This window comes from Corylus avellana, chromosome ca5 (genome assembly GCF_901000735.1).
Source record: "Corylus avellana chromosome ca5, CavTom2PMs-1.0".
NCBI lineage: Eukaryota > Viridiplantae > Streptophyta > Magnoliopsida > Fagales > Betulaceae > Corylus > Corylus avellana.
In genome coordinates, this window is record NC_081545.1 from 2,731,366 (window position 1) to 2,747,464 (window position 16,099).

Here is a 16,099-nt window from a genome sequence, read left to right on the forward strand (position 1 = left end):
TGACTTTGCACGGGATCCGAGGAGTCGTTGATCTGCAAAAGAAGAAAATTTAGAATAAGAGCTACCGAGTGTGCCGGCGAGGATAGCTCCAATACTAAGTTAGTATTTGATTTGAGAGATGGAGAGCAAGTAAGCAATAAGAGCTTGAGAGATTTGGACCTTCTCTTTTATAGGCATCAAGTAGCAGTTGTCGTTCTCCGATTCTTAGCCTCACGTTCCTGAGGATCCACTATGCGCAATGCTGGCGAAGTGGATCGTGGGTTGTGGGTTACTCCATGATCTTGAGATCGTGGAGTGTGTTAGTGGGTGGTTTGAACACGCTTGCCTTAAATGTGGGCTCTCGATTTGTTCTCGGACACACGTCACTCGATTCGGTGCTGACAACTAGGCCATGTTCTGTTGAACGTGGGCCTTTACTTGGGCGCTGGACGTATCCCACGTGGGTTTTCTTCACTTGCCTAAGGACCATTGTACCCTCAATAGAAGGAGTATTATACCATCGGTGGACTGGTCATGTCTTGGTCACTATATCTCAGCATGGGCCTGTCTTTAGTGGGCTTGCATATTGGCCTAGGCCTAGAGGTCTGTTGGACTGTTTGTGGCCGATCCATTACCCAACACTCTTAATTATCTTTTCTCATAGAAATTGAAAACTTAAGTGTGTTAGGGCTTGAAGTTTCCTTTTTTCTTGGTAATGGTTAGGTTTTAAGGATATATTTGGTTTTTGTTCCAAGAAGTAATTTGATCTTGAACACTTGATTAAAAAGGAAAATGTTTGAGGCATTACAACTTTTATTGTAATTTTCTTACAAATTAATGTAACAATTCATAATTAATAAAATGATAAACTATATGGTTAACAAGTCAATAAAAACTGAGTATAATTATTTTTACTACTTTACAAACTGACGTAACAATTTATATCACGCTTATTACATTAATTACTAACTAATGTGGCACTTATCACAAGCTAACATAATTATTGCCTAATCAATTATTAGCTGACGTGATCGATAACATGAGAACTGCGTCATAAGGATCTGGATCCCTTAGGAATTCCAGTTTATGAAATTAGGGATCCAGGCCGTCCAATTCAATTGAATGTTCATTATCTTGCCACGTGTCCCATTTATAATAAAATAGTATTTAAATATTAAAAAATAATAATAAAATATTTAAAAATATATATATGGGGTGGCTGGATTACCATAAGAATTTCACGGAATCTAGATGACAGTTTGTAGGGGTTGTACTAAAAGATGTAATTTCCATTAAAATTTAGGGTAGTTGAAGATGACTTGATATAGTGTTTTGACATTGTAATATAACAAGTTAAAATGGAATCTTGCATTTTATTGGTTGGAGGATTTAGATTCCTACTATGTAATATGCATGTGAAAATCCCACGCTTTAAAACCATGTATTAATTTAATAAATTGAATTAAAAGAAATGAAAATACTTTTTTGCACCTACCCTAATATTTTAGGGCGAGAATAGAAATAATTTGGGTGTCCCAGACAGCTAAGTTTGTGAGTCACTAGGCCTACACTGCCCAACACCCAACCCAAAAAATGCATCATCATGATGCTGACCCAGCTCAGCAAACTCTTTATCATTTTTTAGGGCCACACCAGCCAAGGCCCGACCTTGAAAAGCTCACATGGAATGTTCGTGAGTTCAATGCTTCATACAAAGAGGACCCAAAAAAATAAAAATAAAATAAAATGCAACACAACAAAAAGAAAATATGATTACTAATTCAAAAGATTTGTGCATAGTAGGGATCTGAAATTAATATTTTAACATTCCACCTTGATTGCATCCGAAGTGTCGGAAACCAAAACTAAACTCCCAACTCTTCCCTCGACTGACGTCGAAACCTGTCCCATGCGAGTCGATAGTTGAAATGCTAGAAATCTTCACACCTCGATAGAAAAATCCACCCACTCAAAGATCAATAGCCATAAGGCAAATTTGGATTATTTTTAGTTCTAGAAAAAGAGCATGTTCTATTAAATAAAAAGGTAAAATTTTATTTAAAAAATATATGAAATAACAAATTTGTCATTTTTTTAAAAAAGAACCGGAGAGGATCTGGTTACCCATTAAACTCCCAAAAGAAGAAAAAAAAAAAAAACTCAAAATAGCCGTAAGGCTTTTAGAACAGCAAATATGATAGAATTTTTATGAAATTTATCTATCGAATAGGTGGATAGATTGCCCTAAATTTCTCTCATAGTTAGAAATTAGACGCTTTATCGTGTACAAAGGGCTAGTCACTAATCACCATGCAGCTTGAGTCAAGCAATCAATTTTTTCCAAGCCGTGTGTTAATTTTCAATAATTCGGCCGCTTTCTAGCAGACACTAATGAATATGAGAGACCTTGACTTGGACCGTGGGGCTTCCAATTTATAAATGTTTTAATTATTGTTCATATTTATAATAGGGCGACCCAAATTTAAAATAATTACTATTATCTCAGAAATTTCAACCAATCATATTTATTGATTTTATTGCCCATTCAGTAATAAGTTTTGACAGTAAAAATATTTCCAATTAATTAATGGTTGGGTGGGTAACTGAATTATATCAATTTATTTATTTACTCTACACAAAAGGATTCTACCCAACTAGGGCGGCTCCATTAAATCATTTACAATTGTAGATAAAATTACTACAATCCATTAATCTTTCTATTTTGTTTTAATATTTAACAAAATGTGTGGGGGTATTTGTTGTTAGTCTAGACCCTTGGTTGTGGACGAGAACTCTATCTTGACTTTCAGGTCGAGGAGGATGAGTATTAGCACAGACGTTTATGCGCTCATGGCTGAGGAATAAGCGTTATCTATGCATTGAATTGTGTCTGCCTGAAGTAGATCTGTTATTTCATTTGAAGATTAGTCATAGGTTAGCAGAAGTTGAAATAATAGATAGATCTTAAATGATAGAATGTTATGTACGTGTCTATGATGTTGTAACCTTGTAGCTTCGGTTATAATTTGCATTCTCTGAGCTTTGTACTTTAATTTTGTGATGTAAGAGCTATATGCTTGTGATCCTTTTTATTAATGAGATTTAAATGATTTTTCCTTTTAAAAAAAAATTAACAAAATGGAAATAATTCATATCAAAATTTTATTTTATTATATTGAACTGTGTACAAAGTATAGCATTGTTTAAAATATTAAAATGCCGTAATAATGTAACAAAATATTTAAAAATAATTTATTTATTTTTATAATTTAATCTAAACTATAAAATAAATCTTGTATTTGGCACTTTTCACTATGGTCACCTCATCACGGATTGAAAAATATTCTCTTTAATTTATGAGATAGCTCCTCGTCCACATTCAAGGCTCATAGCTTATGAAAATGAGCTGTTATTTTCAATTTTTCTAAAATATTATTCCTTTATTTTTTATTCAAGATTTGTATTTGATGTCATTCTCTTGTATATTACTTATCTATCTATTTTAAAAAATAATAATAAATTACTCTGTAAATCTCACTAATTCCATCATAAATTTACTTGTAAAAGGACAAAAATGATAGGTAGAAAATAAAAATTAAACATTTTTTTTAATAAAGAAATAAGAGTTACAAGAAATCAAATTAGAAGTGAATCAAGGGATGGACGGGTGATTTCCCAACAGATATCAAAAAAAAAAAAAAAAAAGATAATGTCAAAATAAGAAATAGAAAATAGTAAATGATCTGGGAAGAACCATAAACGACCAATTCTTTTTGTAAGGCCGCACAAAACGATAATAGCATACAAAGGAGAGCTTGGTGTGGGGCAAGAACCTCTATCAACACATCTCCGAATGTTTTTTTTTTTTTTTTTTTTCTTAAAAATGAAAAAACATTCCTAGTAATTGTTTTTTTTTGTATTTGTTTCTCATTTTATATAATGATAATAATAATAATAAACAGAAAATTTCTCTACACTATTTCTTGTGTTTGCTCTTTACCCCACACACACAATGACACAGACTTCACACACTCTCCCAACCCCACACAGTCGCCTGAGTGCCCTCCTTTAACCTTCGCTTTTCTCCATTGTCATGGCCACCTACGTTTACCCTTTCCTCTAAGCAAACCGCTCGCCCCTTCCTCCCTCTCTCACATGTATTCACCGCCACCACCACTTGAGCTCCAGCCCAAATGAATCCCGCCGCCGCCGTCGCCGCCGCTGTCGCCACCACCACCACCACACCCCCCTCCTCTTCCCCACAAACCCTTCTCTCCCTCATCACCAACCTCCTATCCGTCCTCCTCCTCTCCTCCCTCACCGCCAAATCCTTCACCGGACGCTGGCAAACCATCCACTCCAAGCTCACATCCCTCTCCTCCTCCGTCTCTTCGTTCTCCTCCTCCCCACACTGGTCCGAAAACCCTCTTATCCACTCCCTCCTCCCTTCCCTCCTCTCCACTCTCCACCGCCTCTCATCCCTCTCCGACCTCTGCTCCCTCTCCGACTTCTCCGGCGGCAAGCTTCACATGCAGAGCGACCTCGACATGGCCTCCGCTTCTCTCTCCCACTCTCTCCACGACCTTGATTTGCTGCTCCGATCTGGGGTGCTCCACCAGTCAAATGCCATCGTTCTCTCTCAACCTGGTCCTTGCTCTTCCAAACAAGACTTGGTGTTTTTCATCAGGGACCTGTTTACCAGATTGCAAATCGGCGGGATCGAGTTCAAGAACAAAGCTCTGGAGTCCTTGCTTCACCTCCTCGACAGGGATGAGAAATCCGCCAGCTTGGTCGCCAAAGAAGGAAACATCGGGTATTTGATTCACTTGCTGGATTTCAACCACAACAAATCGATCCGAGAACACGCTACGACCGCCGTGTCGGTGCTCGCCTCGGAAAACGACGAGTCCAGGAAGTGCGTGTTCGAAGAAGGGGGTCTGGGGCCTCTGCTTCGGATTCTCGACACTGGGTCGATGCCTATGAAGGAGAAAGCTTCGGCGGCGGTCGAGGCCATCACCGCCGATCCCGAAAACTCGTGGGCAGTCTCGGCCTACGGCGGCGTTTCAGTGCTGATCGAGGCGTGCCGATCTGGGTCGGTGGTTACTCAATCGCACGCCGTGGGAGCAATTCGGAATGTTGCCTATGTAGAGGAAATCAAGAACTCTCTAGCAGAGGAAGGAGCCGTACCGGTGCTCATCCAATTACTGGTCTCAGGCACAAGCTCCACGCAAGCAAAGGCTGCGAATTGCATATCCTTATTAGCCTCTTCCGGCGAGTATTTCCGGGCATTAATCGTACAACAACGCGGGGTACAAAGATTGATGGTTTTGATCCAAGAAGTATCTAACCCCATCACGTCGGAGCACGTTCTCCGAGCTATAAGCTCTCTTTCTGGGTTCGATTCCTCGACTCGGATTCTATCATCATCGACCGCATTCATAACCAAGTTAGGCGAATTTATCAAACACGGAAATGTACTTCTACAGCAAATCTCAGCCTCTTTGCTCGCCAGTCTCTCAATCAGCGACGGTAACAAGCGGGCCATTGGGGACTGCATGGGCTCGCTGGTGAAGCTAATGGAGTCCCCGAAGCCGGTGGGGCTACAGGAGTCTGCGGCGGAGGCGCTGAGTTCGCTCTTGACGGTGCGGTCGAACCGGAAGGAATTTGTGAGGGACGAGAAGAGCGTGATGAGGCTGGTGCAGATGCTGGACCCGAAGAACGAGGTGGTGCAGTGCAAGATTTTTCCGGTGATGGTGGTGGCGGCGGTGGTAGGCGGAGGGACCAGCCAGGGTTGTAGGAAAAGGCTGATGGCTGCCGGGGTCCACCACCACTTGCAAAGGCTGTCGGAGATGAACGTCGCCGGGGCTAACAAGGCCTTGCAAAGACTCTCCGGGAATAGGCTCATCAACACCATTTTCAGCCGGAGGACTTGGAGGGAATAACCAGCAAAGAAACTAACCCCACCCGCCAAAGAACAGGTAACAATTGCCTTGGGCAAGGGTATTATGGGAATTTCTATTTTTTTAGACTTCATATGCAAATTATTAAAAAAATAATAATTAATTATTGTATACAAATTAATTAGTGTAACTGTGGTTGGCGCGTGAAAGGTCTGAGCTCTTTCTCTTTAGCGCCGGGGCCATTGTCAAAAAGACAACGCTGCCCTTAGGTTGTGGATTGGGGGCCCCTTCAAGTGGGTCCCGGGTCTCTACTTTTGTGCCTAGGCCTGAGCCTAAAAATGGGAGATTTCATCATACCATCATCAACAAAGCCGTGATTTATATGTGTTTCTGGTACCCCTGATCTATCAATTTGGTAGGACCAAATTTAGTTGTGGGTCCCTTGCTGTTTTTAGCCTACGTGGCAAGTCTTAGGAATCTTTGGCCACTCCAAGAACTGTGACAGTTTGGATCCTGATCCTGCCCAAGGCTTTGGATATTATTTGTACTTTACATTGCTAGTAATTTGAGAGATAAATAAATATAATTGAGTATTTATATGTCTACCTGTCTCAACAAGTAGGCGGGTTGTTTGAGATTTGTTTGGGTACGTGGTTTTCATAGTTTTTTTCTTTTTTTATTTTTTTTTTACATTTATTGACCAAATTACTAGCAATTTGGACACTAAATTGTTGAAATTTATATCATTTGAGCAAACCCATAAAGATGCCCATGTGGTATTGAAATTCCTATTATTAGGCTGGTTGAATAATGCGGTAATTAGTTAGTTTAAGAGAATAGAATAGATGGTCTCATAGTCTTTTTTTTTATTTTTATTTTTTTATTAGGGATTTGAATTTTTGTGTTATTCAGATAACCTAATAACAGGGAATTCGTGATTTTAGAATTTCTTCACGAACTCAAGACCGCCTCTATTAGAGAGTTAAGACGTCGGTTTTCATCACTCCCGAGCGATTGATGACATCCTAATAAACATCCCCTTATCTTGGTTTTTTATGAGATAATATTGAGTTTTACAAGTAATTACAAAAAAAAAATTAACTAATTATAATTTGACAAATATTTATAGAGTAATAGTGTAAATGTCACTAACTACCATCCATCTACACCTTCAGTTTGACATTAATGGTGTAAATTGTTGACTCGTGAAGAGATTAAATGTTGGACCATTGACTTAATTATACGTGACATGTACCACATTCATATTAATATTATTTATTCGATCTAATTTTTCTTTTATTTTTCCTGACTTTTGCTTTTTTAATGCATCAGGAGGGGTCCGTTTGGATTTTCTAACCGTCAAAGAATGAGAAACACTTTTCGTGGACAAGCAGCAAACAAACAAACAAACACTTCGTATACTCCAACTTCTTTTTTTTTACCTAAATATTATTTTAAAGTATTTATAATATGTCATTGAAAAAATCTACTTATTTTAATATTATAACCAAAAAAGAAAAAGAAAAGCATGGATGCGGTTTTAGGGAGTATCCTTGGTTGCTTTTTTCTGTATTTATTTTATTAATTGCTTCATCCATGAAGCTGCAAGAAAGAGGCTGCTACTTTGATTGTTATTTTTTATTTTTTCTTTTTAATTCTTTGTTTGATAATCTATATCCAAGAGTCATATTTTAATTGTAATGGACACTGGGTTTAGTTAGAAAGAGTGCAATTGTTTCTGTTTGCTTTTTGACTAGCATATTAGTGTTGGATTCTGGTGATGCGATTTGATTCTGATTAATTCTGCGTCAATTCCGATTTCCGGTAATTTGTTTGAATTTTTTGAGATGGTAAGTTGGCTAGCAATTGAAACAGTAAAATTGCTACAAGCTTTTAGTACATCTGTCTGGCTTTGGTTGGATTGCATGAGCAGTGAGAACTTGAGGGTTCCATGAAGAAGATGATGATGATGATGGTGATGGAGACTAGGCTTTGAGGGTACATAATTTGCAGCCAATAGCACTCACCCAAAGCCTAAAGCTTTTTGGGGGCTCAAGGATTACACTTTTTGAGTGGGTAATGGGATAAGGGAATCAATGGCAATGATGAAGGTCTTTCGTTCCTGTAATACTGAGTTGGCCCTTTCATCAGATTTGGTGATAGTGGTCAGGTCCCACATACTAGTGCCTTCTTTTTATTTTCTCAATGCATTTGGGTCCCTGTTCAAATGCTCATGCCCACCAAAGCCCTAAGCTTTGCTTTGTTTTAGTAAATTTTTCACCGGAGAACTGCTGTTAAAAAATATTGGACAAAATTCCAAGATCCTCCCAGAATCATCAATTCGGATAGTGAATGTGAAATGTGAGAAAATTTTGTGTGTGTGTGTGTGTGTGTGTGTGTGTGTGGGGTGTGGTGTGGTTCTTAAGAAGTGTCTAACATGTGTTATCTGAAAGGTTAATAAAAATTTAGGGTATAGAATGAGTGTAGAAGGTTGATGGGTGGGAGAGATATTTCGGAGAATATATATATATATATGTTGGGGGGTGGGTCACATAGATGTAGAGAATCTGGAAAAGGGCAAAAAAGAAAGGAAGAAATGGGAAGTGAGGAAGGCTCGGCGTAGATGCAGGGAAGGAGGGTACAAAAGAGGGGGCAAGAAATGCGGGTCCCGAGTAGAATAAGAAGTTCACAGTGACCTCACATGGAAAAGATATTCCAACACCAATATATATATATGTATGTACATATATATGAAACATGTTACATCCGTCTGAATTAATGTGTGGTCCATTTCTTGTTGTCGTTCTTGTTCCCAAAGTTGACATGCAAGTGTTTGCATTGCAAATTGCATTCCCCACTAGGCTTTAATTTAGTTTGTGTTTGGCTCCCTCCTCCCACTGCATCAAAGAAAAGCATTTCACTTTTCAGGGCCGTATTACCCGTGATACATACCCCTGTAAAGCAACTGCATGGAGTAGCTGTAAAGCTTCTCTCTCTCTCTCATGTAACACGAACTTGAAGGTATAATTCTCCTTTTCCCACCTTCTTTTCCCCGCCAAAATCTCTCTCTCTCTCTCTCTCTTACAATGAGGTTTTCATGGGCTTGTAAAGAGAATTCATACCCGCCTGGCAAAGTTTATTTTGGACAGTTGTGATCTAAATTTGGGTGGAAATATAAATGCGTTTGGCTACTTCAGTTCAAAAATGGGTGATGAACTTTGAAAAGGAAACATCATATGTAATAGTGAAAGTTGACGTAGGTGCTTTGAAAAGGGAAATGTTACACTCTCAAGTGCACATTCTTTGACGTGTTTGTGAAAATTATTATTAAATTTTGGATGAAACACTATTGAATTTTAGATTTCACGGTAATTTTCACTGTCACGTCAAAAAGCGTAATTTTGAGAGTGAAAGTGAAAATGTATAGTGTTTTTCGCTTTGAAAAAAGTTGATAGTTAAAATAGGAAAATGTTTTTTTTTTTTATTTTTTTATTTTTTTTTATTTTTTTATAATTAAAATAGTTGAAATTGACTACAGGAGAAAATAACCAACTCTGTATACTTTCCCTCACAGGGACTCAAGTGGGAAAATTATCGTAGCACATTGTAAATCAAGCCAAGTCCAAGATTGATACTCCACCTTTATATTATGTATTAGGATACTATGGAATAGTGTTGGTAGGGGTATTACATTTTTAATTAAAATTTTTTTAACAGATTGACGTGGTAGCTCACATAGTGACACTTACCACTTCAACCACAAAAATATGAATTGCCATGTGTCAGTTCACATGATAGTTATCACGTTAACAAACATACATGATAGTACATGTGCAGATAGCTGAAATCGGTGTTGGGTTTGATGGGTTAAGTGAGAGAGAAGCGTGAAATTGACAAAATGAAGTGTGAAAGAGAGGCTGAGATTGGGTTATGAGATATTTCGGTGAGAAGATGATCTGGTGAGAGAAAGAAAAAGAGGGGAGAGAAGAATAATAAAATAAGGCTAACAAGTGCTATCGTGAACTTTCGAATATGAAAGTTTACTGTAGCATCTGTAGGAAGAAATGCTATTTTACAATGACTGCTGGAGGGACAAAATAGCTATATTTAACTAAAAAGCTAAGTTATAACTCCTGTTGGAGATGCTCTTAGCCAGTATATATGCGTTATCACATTAATTTGTAAGCGACTTATAATAAAAATTGTAATACTCTAAGCATTTTTTACTTATAAATATCGTATGAATCATGGTTTTTGTATAATACCATGAGCTATATAAGCCTTATATATTACCATAATAGTCTCATAATATTTTCCCTATAAACCCCAATAAGGGTATTTTTTTTTTTTTGAAGAAAATAGGAGTATGTTGTGATTATACCAAGTGACCAAGAAAGATGTAACAATCGAGTCTGCCCCTCTTATGTTATTTCTTTCTCTGTCTTTTTTTTTTTCTTTAATACTTTATCAATGTGCTTTAACTTCCCATTGTCATTGTAGTCAATTAACCTTTGATATGACCACATTTATGAACATGGCTGATTACAGATATGCATGATTATTTTTGAATTACAAGCAATTTGCTGTCTTTGTAACTGGGCAGAAAATTTATGGTGCTTACCTACCTCAGCATCACAGTAAGGAGACGGTGATGCAGAAGGAAAAATAAATAAGTTGTCTTCTAATTTTATTTGGGTCTTATTGGTTAATTAGGTTATTTATTTTTAGACTGTGTTTTATCTATATTTTAGGAGTTATTGTAATGGGCTTTGCCTAAAGTCATCTAATCTAGAGATAGTGATATTTTATAATTAGATAATAAGCTTAGCTCAAAGTCAGTCAAATTAGGGTTAGAGTTTATTTTACCGTATCTATTTAAATACTCTTTGTACTCCTATGGATATCAGATTATGATTAATGAAAAAATGTGCTTTCTTGGAGGCATGATTGCTCTCTTCTTCTTGGTGATGAGACTCTACCAAAACCCCATTATTCACTAGTGAGACTCTAATCAATGTGGTTTATCTTATTTTCTATTATTTTTGATATATTTTCTATTGTTCCCCTTCCGTCCTGCGTCAAATGGGTTGTTCGAGATTTGTTTGGGCATGTAAGATTGAGATCCCCAACAATTTGGGCAACAGATGTAAAAAAACTTATACGAAATTCATATGTCCAAGTAGATGGTTGGGCAGCTCAAAACTTATTTAGATAAGTGGGTTTCATATAGAGTCTCACTAACAATTTAGGCCACAAATAATCTCATTCTGGATATGGTAGTTGTGTCTCTTAGGAGCTTTCTCACATTTGCTAATTAAATTGCTGCCTGTCCAAACAACAAAATTTGTGAGAATCTCTATCCTATAAACTTTGGCTTGATCTATTTTTTCCCTTTTTCAGCTAAAGAAAAAACTTACATTGCATTTAAAAAATAAAAAAAATAAAAAAATTACATCCATCCATCCATCCAGAGCCACAGCCCATACCAACAGGCTTGGGCAGCTGGGTAGGGGCTACAGAGCCTGAAGAGACCCATTGGCAAACTGCATGAATATTGACACAAAAAAGGTCCATTGGCAAAAGCCCAAACTCTCCCTTTGACTCTTCTCCATGAGTGTTTGTCAGTGTGTGATCTTGTTAATGCAGAGAAGAAAACAAACTCAAAAAAGTTTGATAACCATGACTATACAAACAAATAAAATACTAATTTACAAAATTCCATGTGTCTTCTATTTCCACAAATCAAGCCATATGCTTTGCAATGATCTTGCTCTGGTTCTCCAACCACAACTGTTGCTCATCCAACAGACTTTTCTCATTCATTGGCGACCCATTTGACACTTGTTCATCGGCCATTGCACCTCCAGGGTGTGCAGCAAATGGGTCGTTTTCATTCTGAATTCCTGATATCATCGTCTCCTGGGGATTGTTGGCAAGAAATGTCGGCAGCGCCGCCGCCGCATGAAATGTGGGAGTAGCTGAAAACCCCCTGTCATTTTCTGTGCTTGTGTCTTGTAAAAATGGGTTATATTGGTGGTGTTGAGGAAGTGAATCAACCGAGGGCTCAAACCCATTGGCTCCGTTTGTAGACTCGAACAAAACACTCTCCCAACAATCTTTCTGATTCTCCGAGGTTTTATTATTCTCTTGTTCTTGTTCGTGTTCTTGTTTTTGTTTTTCCAACTCAGCATCGACAACTGAATCATTAGCAATGCTAATGAAATCCTCAAGTGTAGACTGCTTTTCTTCATGTACGGAACCCGTAATGCTCATTAGATCCTCCAGTGACGTGCACCGAGATCTGCCGGAACCCAATCCTCTGTCTTGCGACAACCTCTCCGGCGCGTCTGATTGGTCGTTATAAGGAAACCGCTCAGAACTCGAACCCCGATCCTTGCCGCCAGTCGCCTTCCGAGGAGGCGCAGGGAGGAGCAACGGCGATATCCGACCGTGATGACTAGGAAACGAAGCTTGGTCTCTCAAGAAATCTTGCAATGTCTCAATGAGCTCCTCGGATATCTTTTGCACACTGGGGTACTCGGAGGTTCTCCCTACGCCGATGCTCTTGCAGAAGTCGTAGAAAGAGGAAAGCTGCTGGAATTGTTTGGTGGCTTTGACGCAGGCTTGGAATGCGCTGACGCAAGATTGGTATTGCAAGTGGAAGAAGCTGTCTAGAAGACGCGCCAGGCCTTCGGAGATGTCGCGGTAGAGATCGAAGCTCTCCTGGACGATTGCGTGAAGCGTAATGAGGATCAGCCGGTTGGTTCTGGCTTCGCCGGTGGGTCTTGTGGCTATAGCTCTGTCAATCAAACGCTGCCAGTATGTGATTCTGTCCAGCAGCATTGCCGGTTTCATGTCTCGGACCGGCGATGCCACCGCCCGCCCGATTCTCTGGTGGATGCTTTCTCTTTGCCTGTACGAAACACGCCGTTGAAGCTTCCCTGTTGATGTAACATTCATAAATCCTGACTTATTAATTAAAAAAACCTTATTATAAGGATATATACGAAAATAAATGGATCATTATATAATTAGGATGACTATATGACTATTATATCATATAGTCATATATAATTAAAGTATTGGATTAATTTTTACTCTTGAAATGACAATCGTATAGCAATGACTCTACGAATAGCATTACTCTTCACATAAATAAAATACCGAATAATGTTATGATCCAACTTTTTATCCAGATATCGGTGTTGTTTGGTAAATGAGTTGACCTAGACACTGTAGTTGATGTAGATTAATGTGAAAAAAAGTAAGAATATTTGGTATAAAAAGTGGTATGGAAAAGTGAAAATTTTGTTTTGTAACAAATTTTTTATTTGAATAATAATAAAAAATGAAATATATAATATAAAAAGTGAAAATGTTAGAATGTTTTGATGTTGATTTTTTTGGAAAACAGTGATAAATAAAAATGAGGGAAACCCCAACTCATTTACCAAACAGAGATGGAAAGTTTCTATTCGCCATGGACTTTTTGTATAACCTTTCCATTTGTTTGAAATACATTGTTACATAACATTGAGGAGCGGATCTACCAAAATGTTCACAAATTTGCTTAAAATATACCCATTTTATAAATTTGTCGTCCTAAAATAATATTTTTGTCCCATTTTAATTTTAATTTTTTTTTTTTTTTTTTTTTTTAAGTTTTGCCCCCTCCAAAATAATATTTGTGTCCCCTTTTAATTCTTTTTTTTTTTTTTGGTTTACCCCCTCTTTCAACCTAAAAAACCTAAAATACTCCATTCATCATTTTGTTTTCCTTCATATTCTAGTCGCTTCTAATCAGAAGCTCAATTTGTGTTGGGACTCTGATTCAATATATAAAATGAAAAATTAAATGGTTTGGGTTCTTTGAGTGACTTTTAACTAACAATCAGTTGCCATTGTTTGGCTCAACTCTTAGCATTAATTGTTGTTATTTGGAGCTTAGGGAATTGTTAGGAAAAAAAAAGAAGAGTATTATACACTCAAATGTACTGTTTTTCTTAAACCCTAGTTATTTATACTATTGTGTTTGTGCTACTACAAAATTAAATGTAAGATTTCTATACTTTTATTTTATATAAATCTAAACAAACACGCATATAAAAAGATTATATGTATCTATGTGCTTTTGTATTTATATAAATCTGTCGTTAATCTTCCCAACAAAAGCATAAAAGAAAGAAAAATCCGTCCCCTCACACCATAAATCCTAGTTCCGCCCTTAATAACATTATATATTAACATTATACTCTCGTAGAGCTAATAAATTGGGATTTAATCTTTCGTTTTGTTGTGCATATATTTGGGCTAAAAGTTGTGTATTAATATCTCTCTCCCACGTCTATAAATTCAAAGTTGGTATATAATATTTTGATCGCAATGATGAAATAAATTAAGGAGTATAGTTGATTGAGATGAGATGATCACCTGTGAGAAAGCAATCCAACCGCTCGTCGAGGTACAGAGCAAATGTTCTGACAAAGGCGGTGTAATCCCAGGGGCTGGAATTGGAGTCGTCGCGGAAGCTGGAAAGGTTGAGGATTTTTGCGCCGCGTTTCATTGCATGGAGAACTTCTTTAGGGAAATAGGGATCGCCGTCTTGGAAGGTTCGAAGGACAAGCATGAGGGACTTGACGGCGACGACCCAGTTGCGAGTCCGGCCGACGCGTTTGGAAATGGCCTGTGCGCAGGCGGCGGCGTAGGTTTTGTCGGAGGAGACGAGGAGGAGGATTTCATTGACGTAGCGCTCGTTGATGGGGATTTCGTCGTGGGTGGTGGCCCGGAGGATCAATACCTCGAGGTTGGCGGCGCTGGTGCTCGAAACCTTGGCGAGGCTGATGCTGGTCTGGTCTTTCACTGCCCCAAATGCCTTCCTTAGCTTGCTGGGCATCGTCGGGAGCATAACTTAATTCAATTTCGGCCTCACGGCCACGCCCACAAAAACCTACCTAGCTAGCAGTCTTGCTGGGTGTTTGGATGGAAAATAAGATGCGATTTTCTGGGAAAACTTACTGATTTCTCGGAAGAGAAAATGGGAGAGGGTGGTGGTTTTTTTTTGGTTGACGATGTGTTTTATGTTTATTTTGGGTGGTGGACCTTAAAACACTCGCATGCTTGTGGACGTGACAAAAACTCGCACTCTTTGCTGACCAAGTCTTTATTTCACAAACCAATCCCCTAACTTTCTTTGCACCTATTTTACACTACTCAAAAGTGATATATTTTAAGTGATTTTTTATTTATTATATTTTACCTAAAAATAAAAAAATGTTACACCATTCTTATTAATTTTTTCAAATAAAAATTAAATTACAAGAGCAAAATTTACTTTTTCTAATTTGAAAAGTCATTTGTACCATAACTCTTTTTTTTAAAAAAAAAAACAAAAAACAAATGTGTAATAATTCAGGAAAAATGTTTATTTTTATTTTTATTTTCTTGAAAATTCACTATTGAATTTATGAAACAACTCACATATTTCTTTACGAACCTAAGATCGCAACTAGATAATTAAGTTCTAAGGGAACCTAAACTTTTCAAACACAATATTTGTGAATAATTCTTTTTATGTCTTTATTCATAGCATAATTTCCTTTAAATAAATGATTCATTATGTATTACTTAAGAGAGCTAATGCTGAGTCAGTGGAGATTCTTAATAAAATGATATCATAACCCTAATACGATTAGGGTTAGCCGTCTTATACTAATTAACATAATATAAACTTAATACATAAAACTAATATGACTACCCTAATATTGGAAAGCCTGTAACATATTTAAAGATGGATTTATGAAGAAAAGTGTTACACATTCTTCCTTTATTCTTTTCTTATTTTTTCATTTTTTTAAATTATTATGAAATGTAAGTCAGACCATGTGGCCCACAAATGCAATAGTAATTTTAAAAAGGGTTAAATACTCCAAACCCCAAGGGGGTTTGGTAATTTTATTTTTTCCCTCCTGAGGTTTCATTTTTATCATAGGAGGTCCCTGTGGTTTTGATAAGTGACCAAATTAGTCCGACCGTTAGTTGACCCTTAGGACTGACACGTGGACCAATCAGACATCGACACGTGGCACATATATTAATTTTTTTTAATTTTTTTTTTTAAAATTAAAAAAAAAATATATTTTTTTTAAATTTAAAAAAAATGTATTTAAAAAAAAAAAAAAAATAGAAACGGAAAACATTGGGGGTGGCCAGCCACCCCTTTG

The 16,099-nt window shown here is 37.4% G+C and overlaps 2 protein-coding genes across 4 annotated transcripts; one reads left to right on the forward strand and one right to left on the reverse strand.

The window, feature by feature from the left end:
• The first annotated feature begins 3,985 nt into the window (after positions 1 to 3,985).
• On the forward strand, positions 3,986 to 7,635 carry LOC132183004 (protein CELLULOSE SYNTHASE INTERACTIVE 1). Of its 2 annotated transcripts, none has more exons than XM_059596387.1 (2): positions 3,986 to 5,957; positions 7,212 to 7,635. In XM_059596387.1, exon 1 carries the CDS (start codon positions 4,173 to 4,175, stop codon positions 5,919 to 5,921), a length of 1,749 nt encoding a protein of 582 aa, XP_059452370.1. In that variant the 5' UTR covers positions 3,986 to 4,172; the 3' UTR covers positions 5,922 to 5,957; positions 7,212 to 7,635. The 2 variants fall into 2 exon arrangements, with proteins under 2 accessions (XP_059452370.1, XP_059452371.1); XM_059596388.1 differs by lacking the exon at positions 7,212 to 7,635 and adding an exon at positions 6,090 to 6,700.
• A 3,652-nt stretch (positions 7,636 to 11,287) lies between these two features.
• Positions 11,288 to 14,932, reverse strand: LOC132182531 (clathrin coat assembly protein AP180). Of its 2 annotated transcripts, none has more exons than XM_059595803.1 (2): positions 14,310 to 14,932; positions 11,288 to 12,820 (listed from the first exon to the last, which is right to left on the reverse strand). In XM_059595803.1, exons 1-2 carry the CDS (start codon positions 14,782 to 14,784, stop codon positions 11,622 to 11,624), a joined length of 1,674 nt encoding a protein of 557 aa, XP_059451786.1. In that variant the 5' UTR covers positions 14,785 to 14,932; the 3' UTR covers positions 11,288 to 11,621. The 2 variants fall into 2 exon arrangements, with proteins under 2 accessions (XP_059451786.1, XP_059451785.1); XM_059595802.1 differs by having other exon boundaries at positions 11,288 to 12,844.
• Positions 14,933 to 16,099: the final 1,167 nt, after the last annotated feature.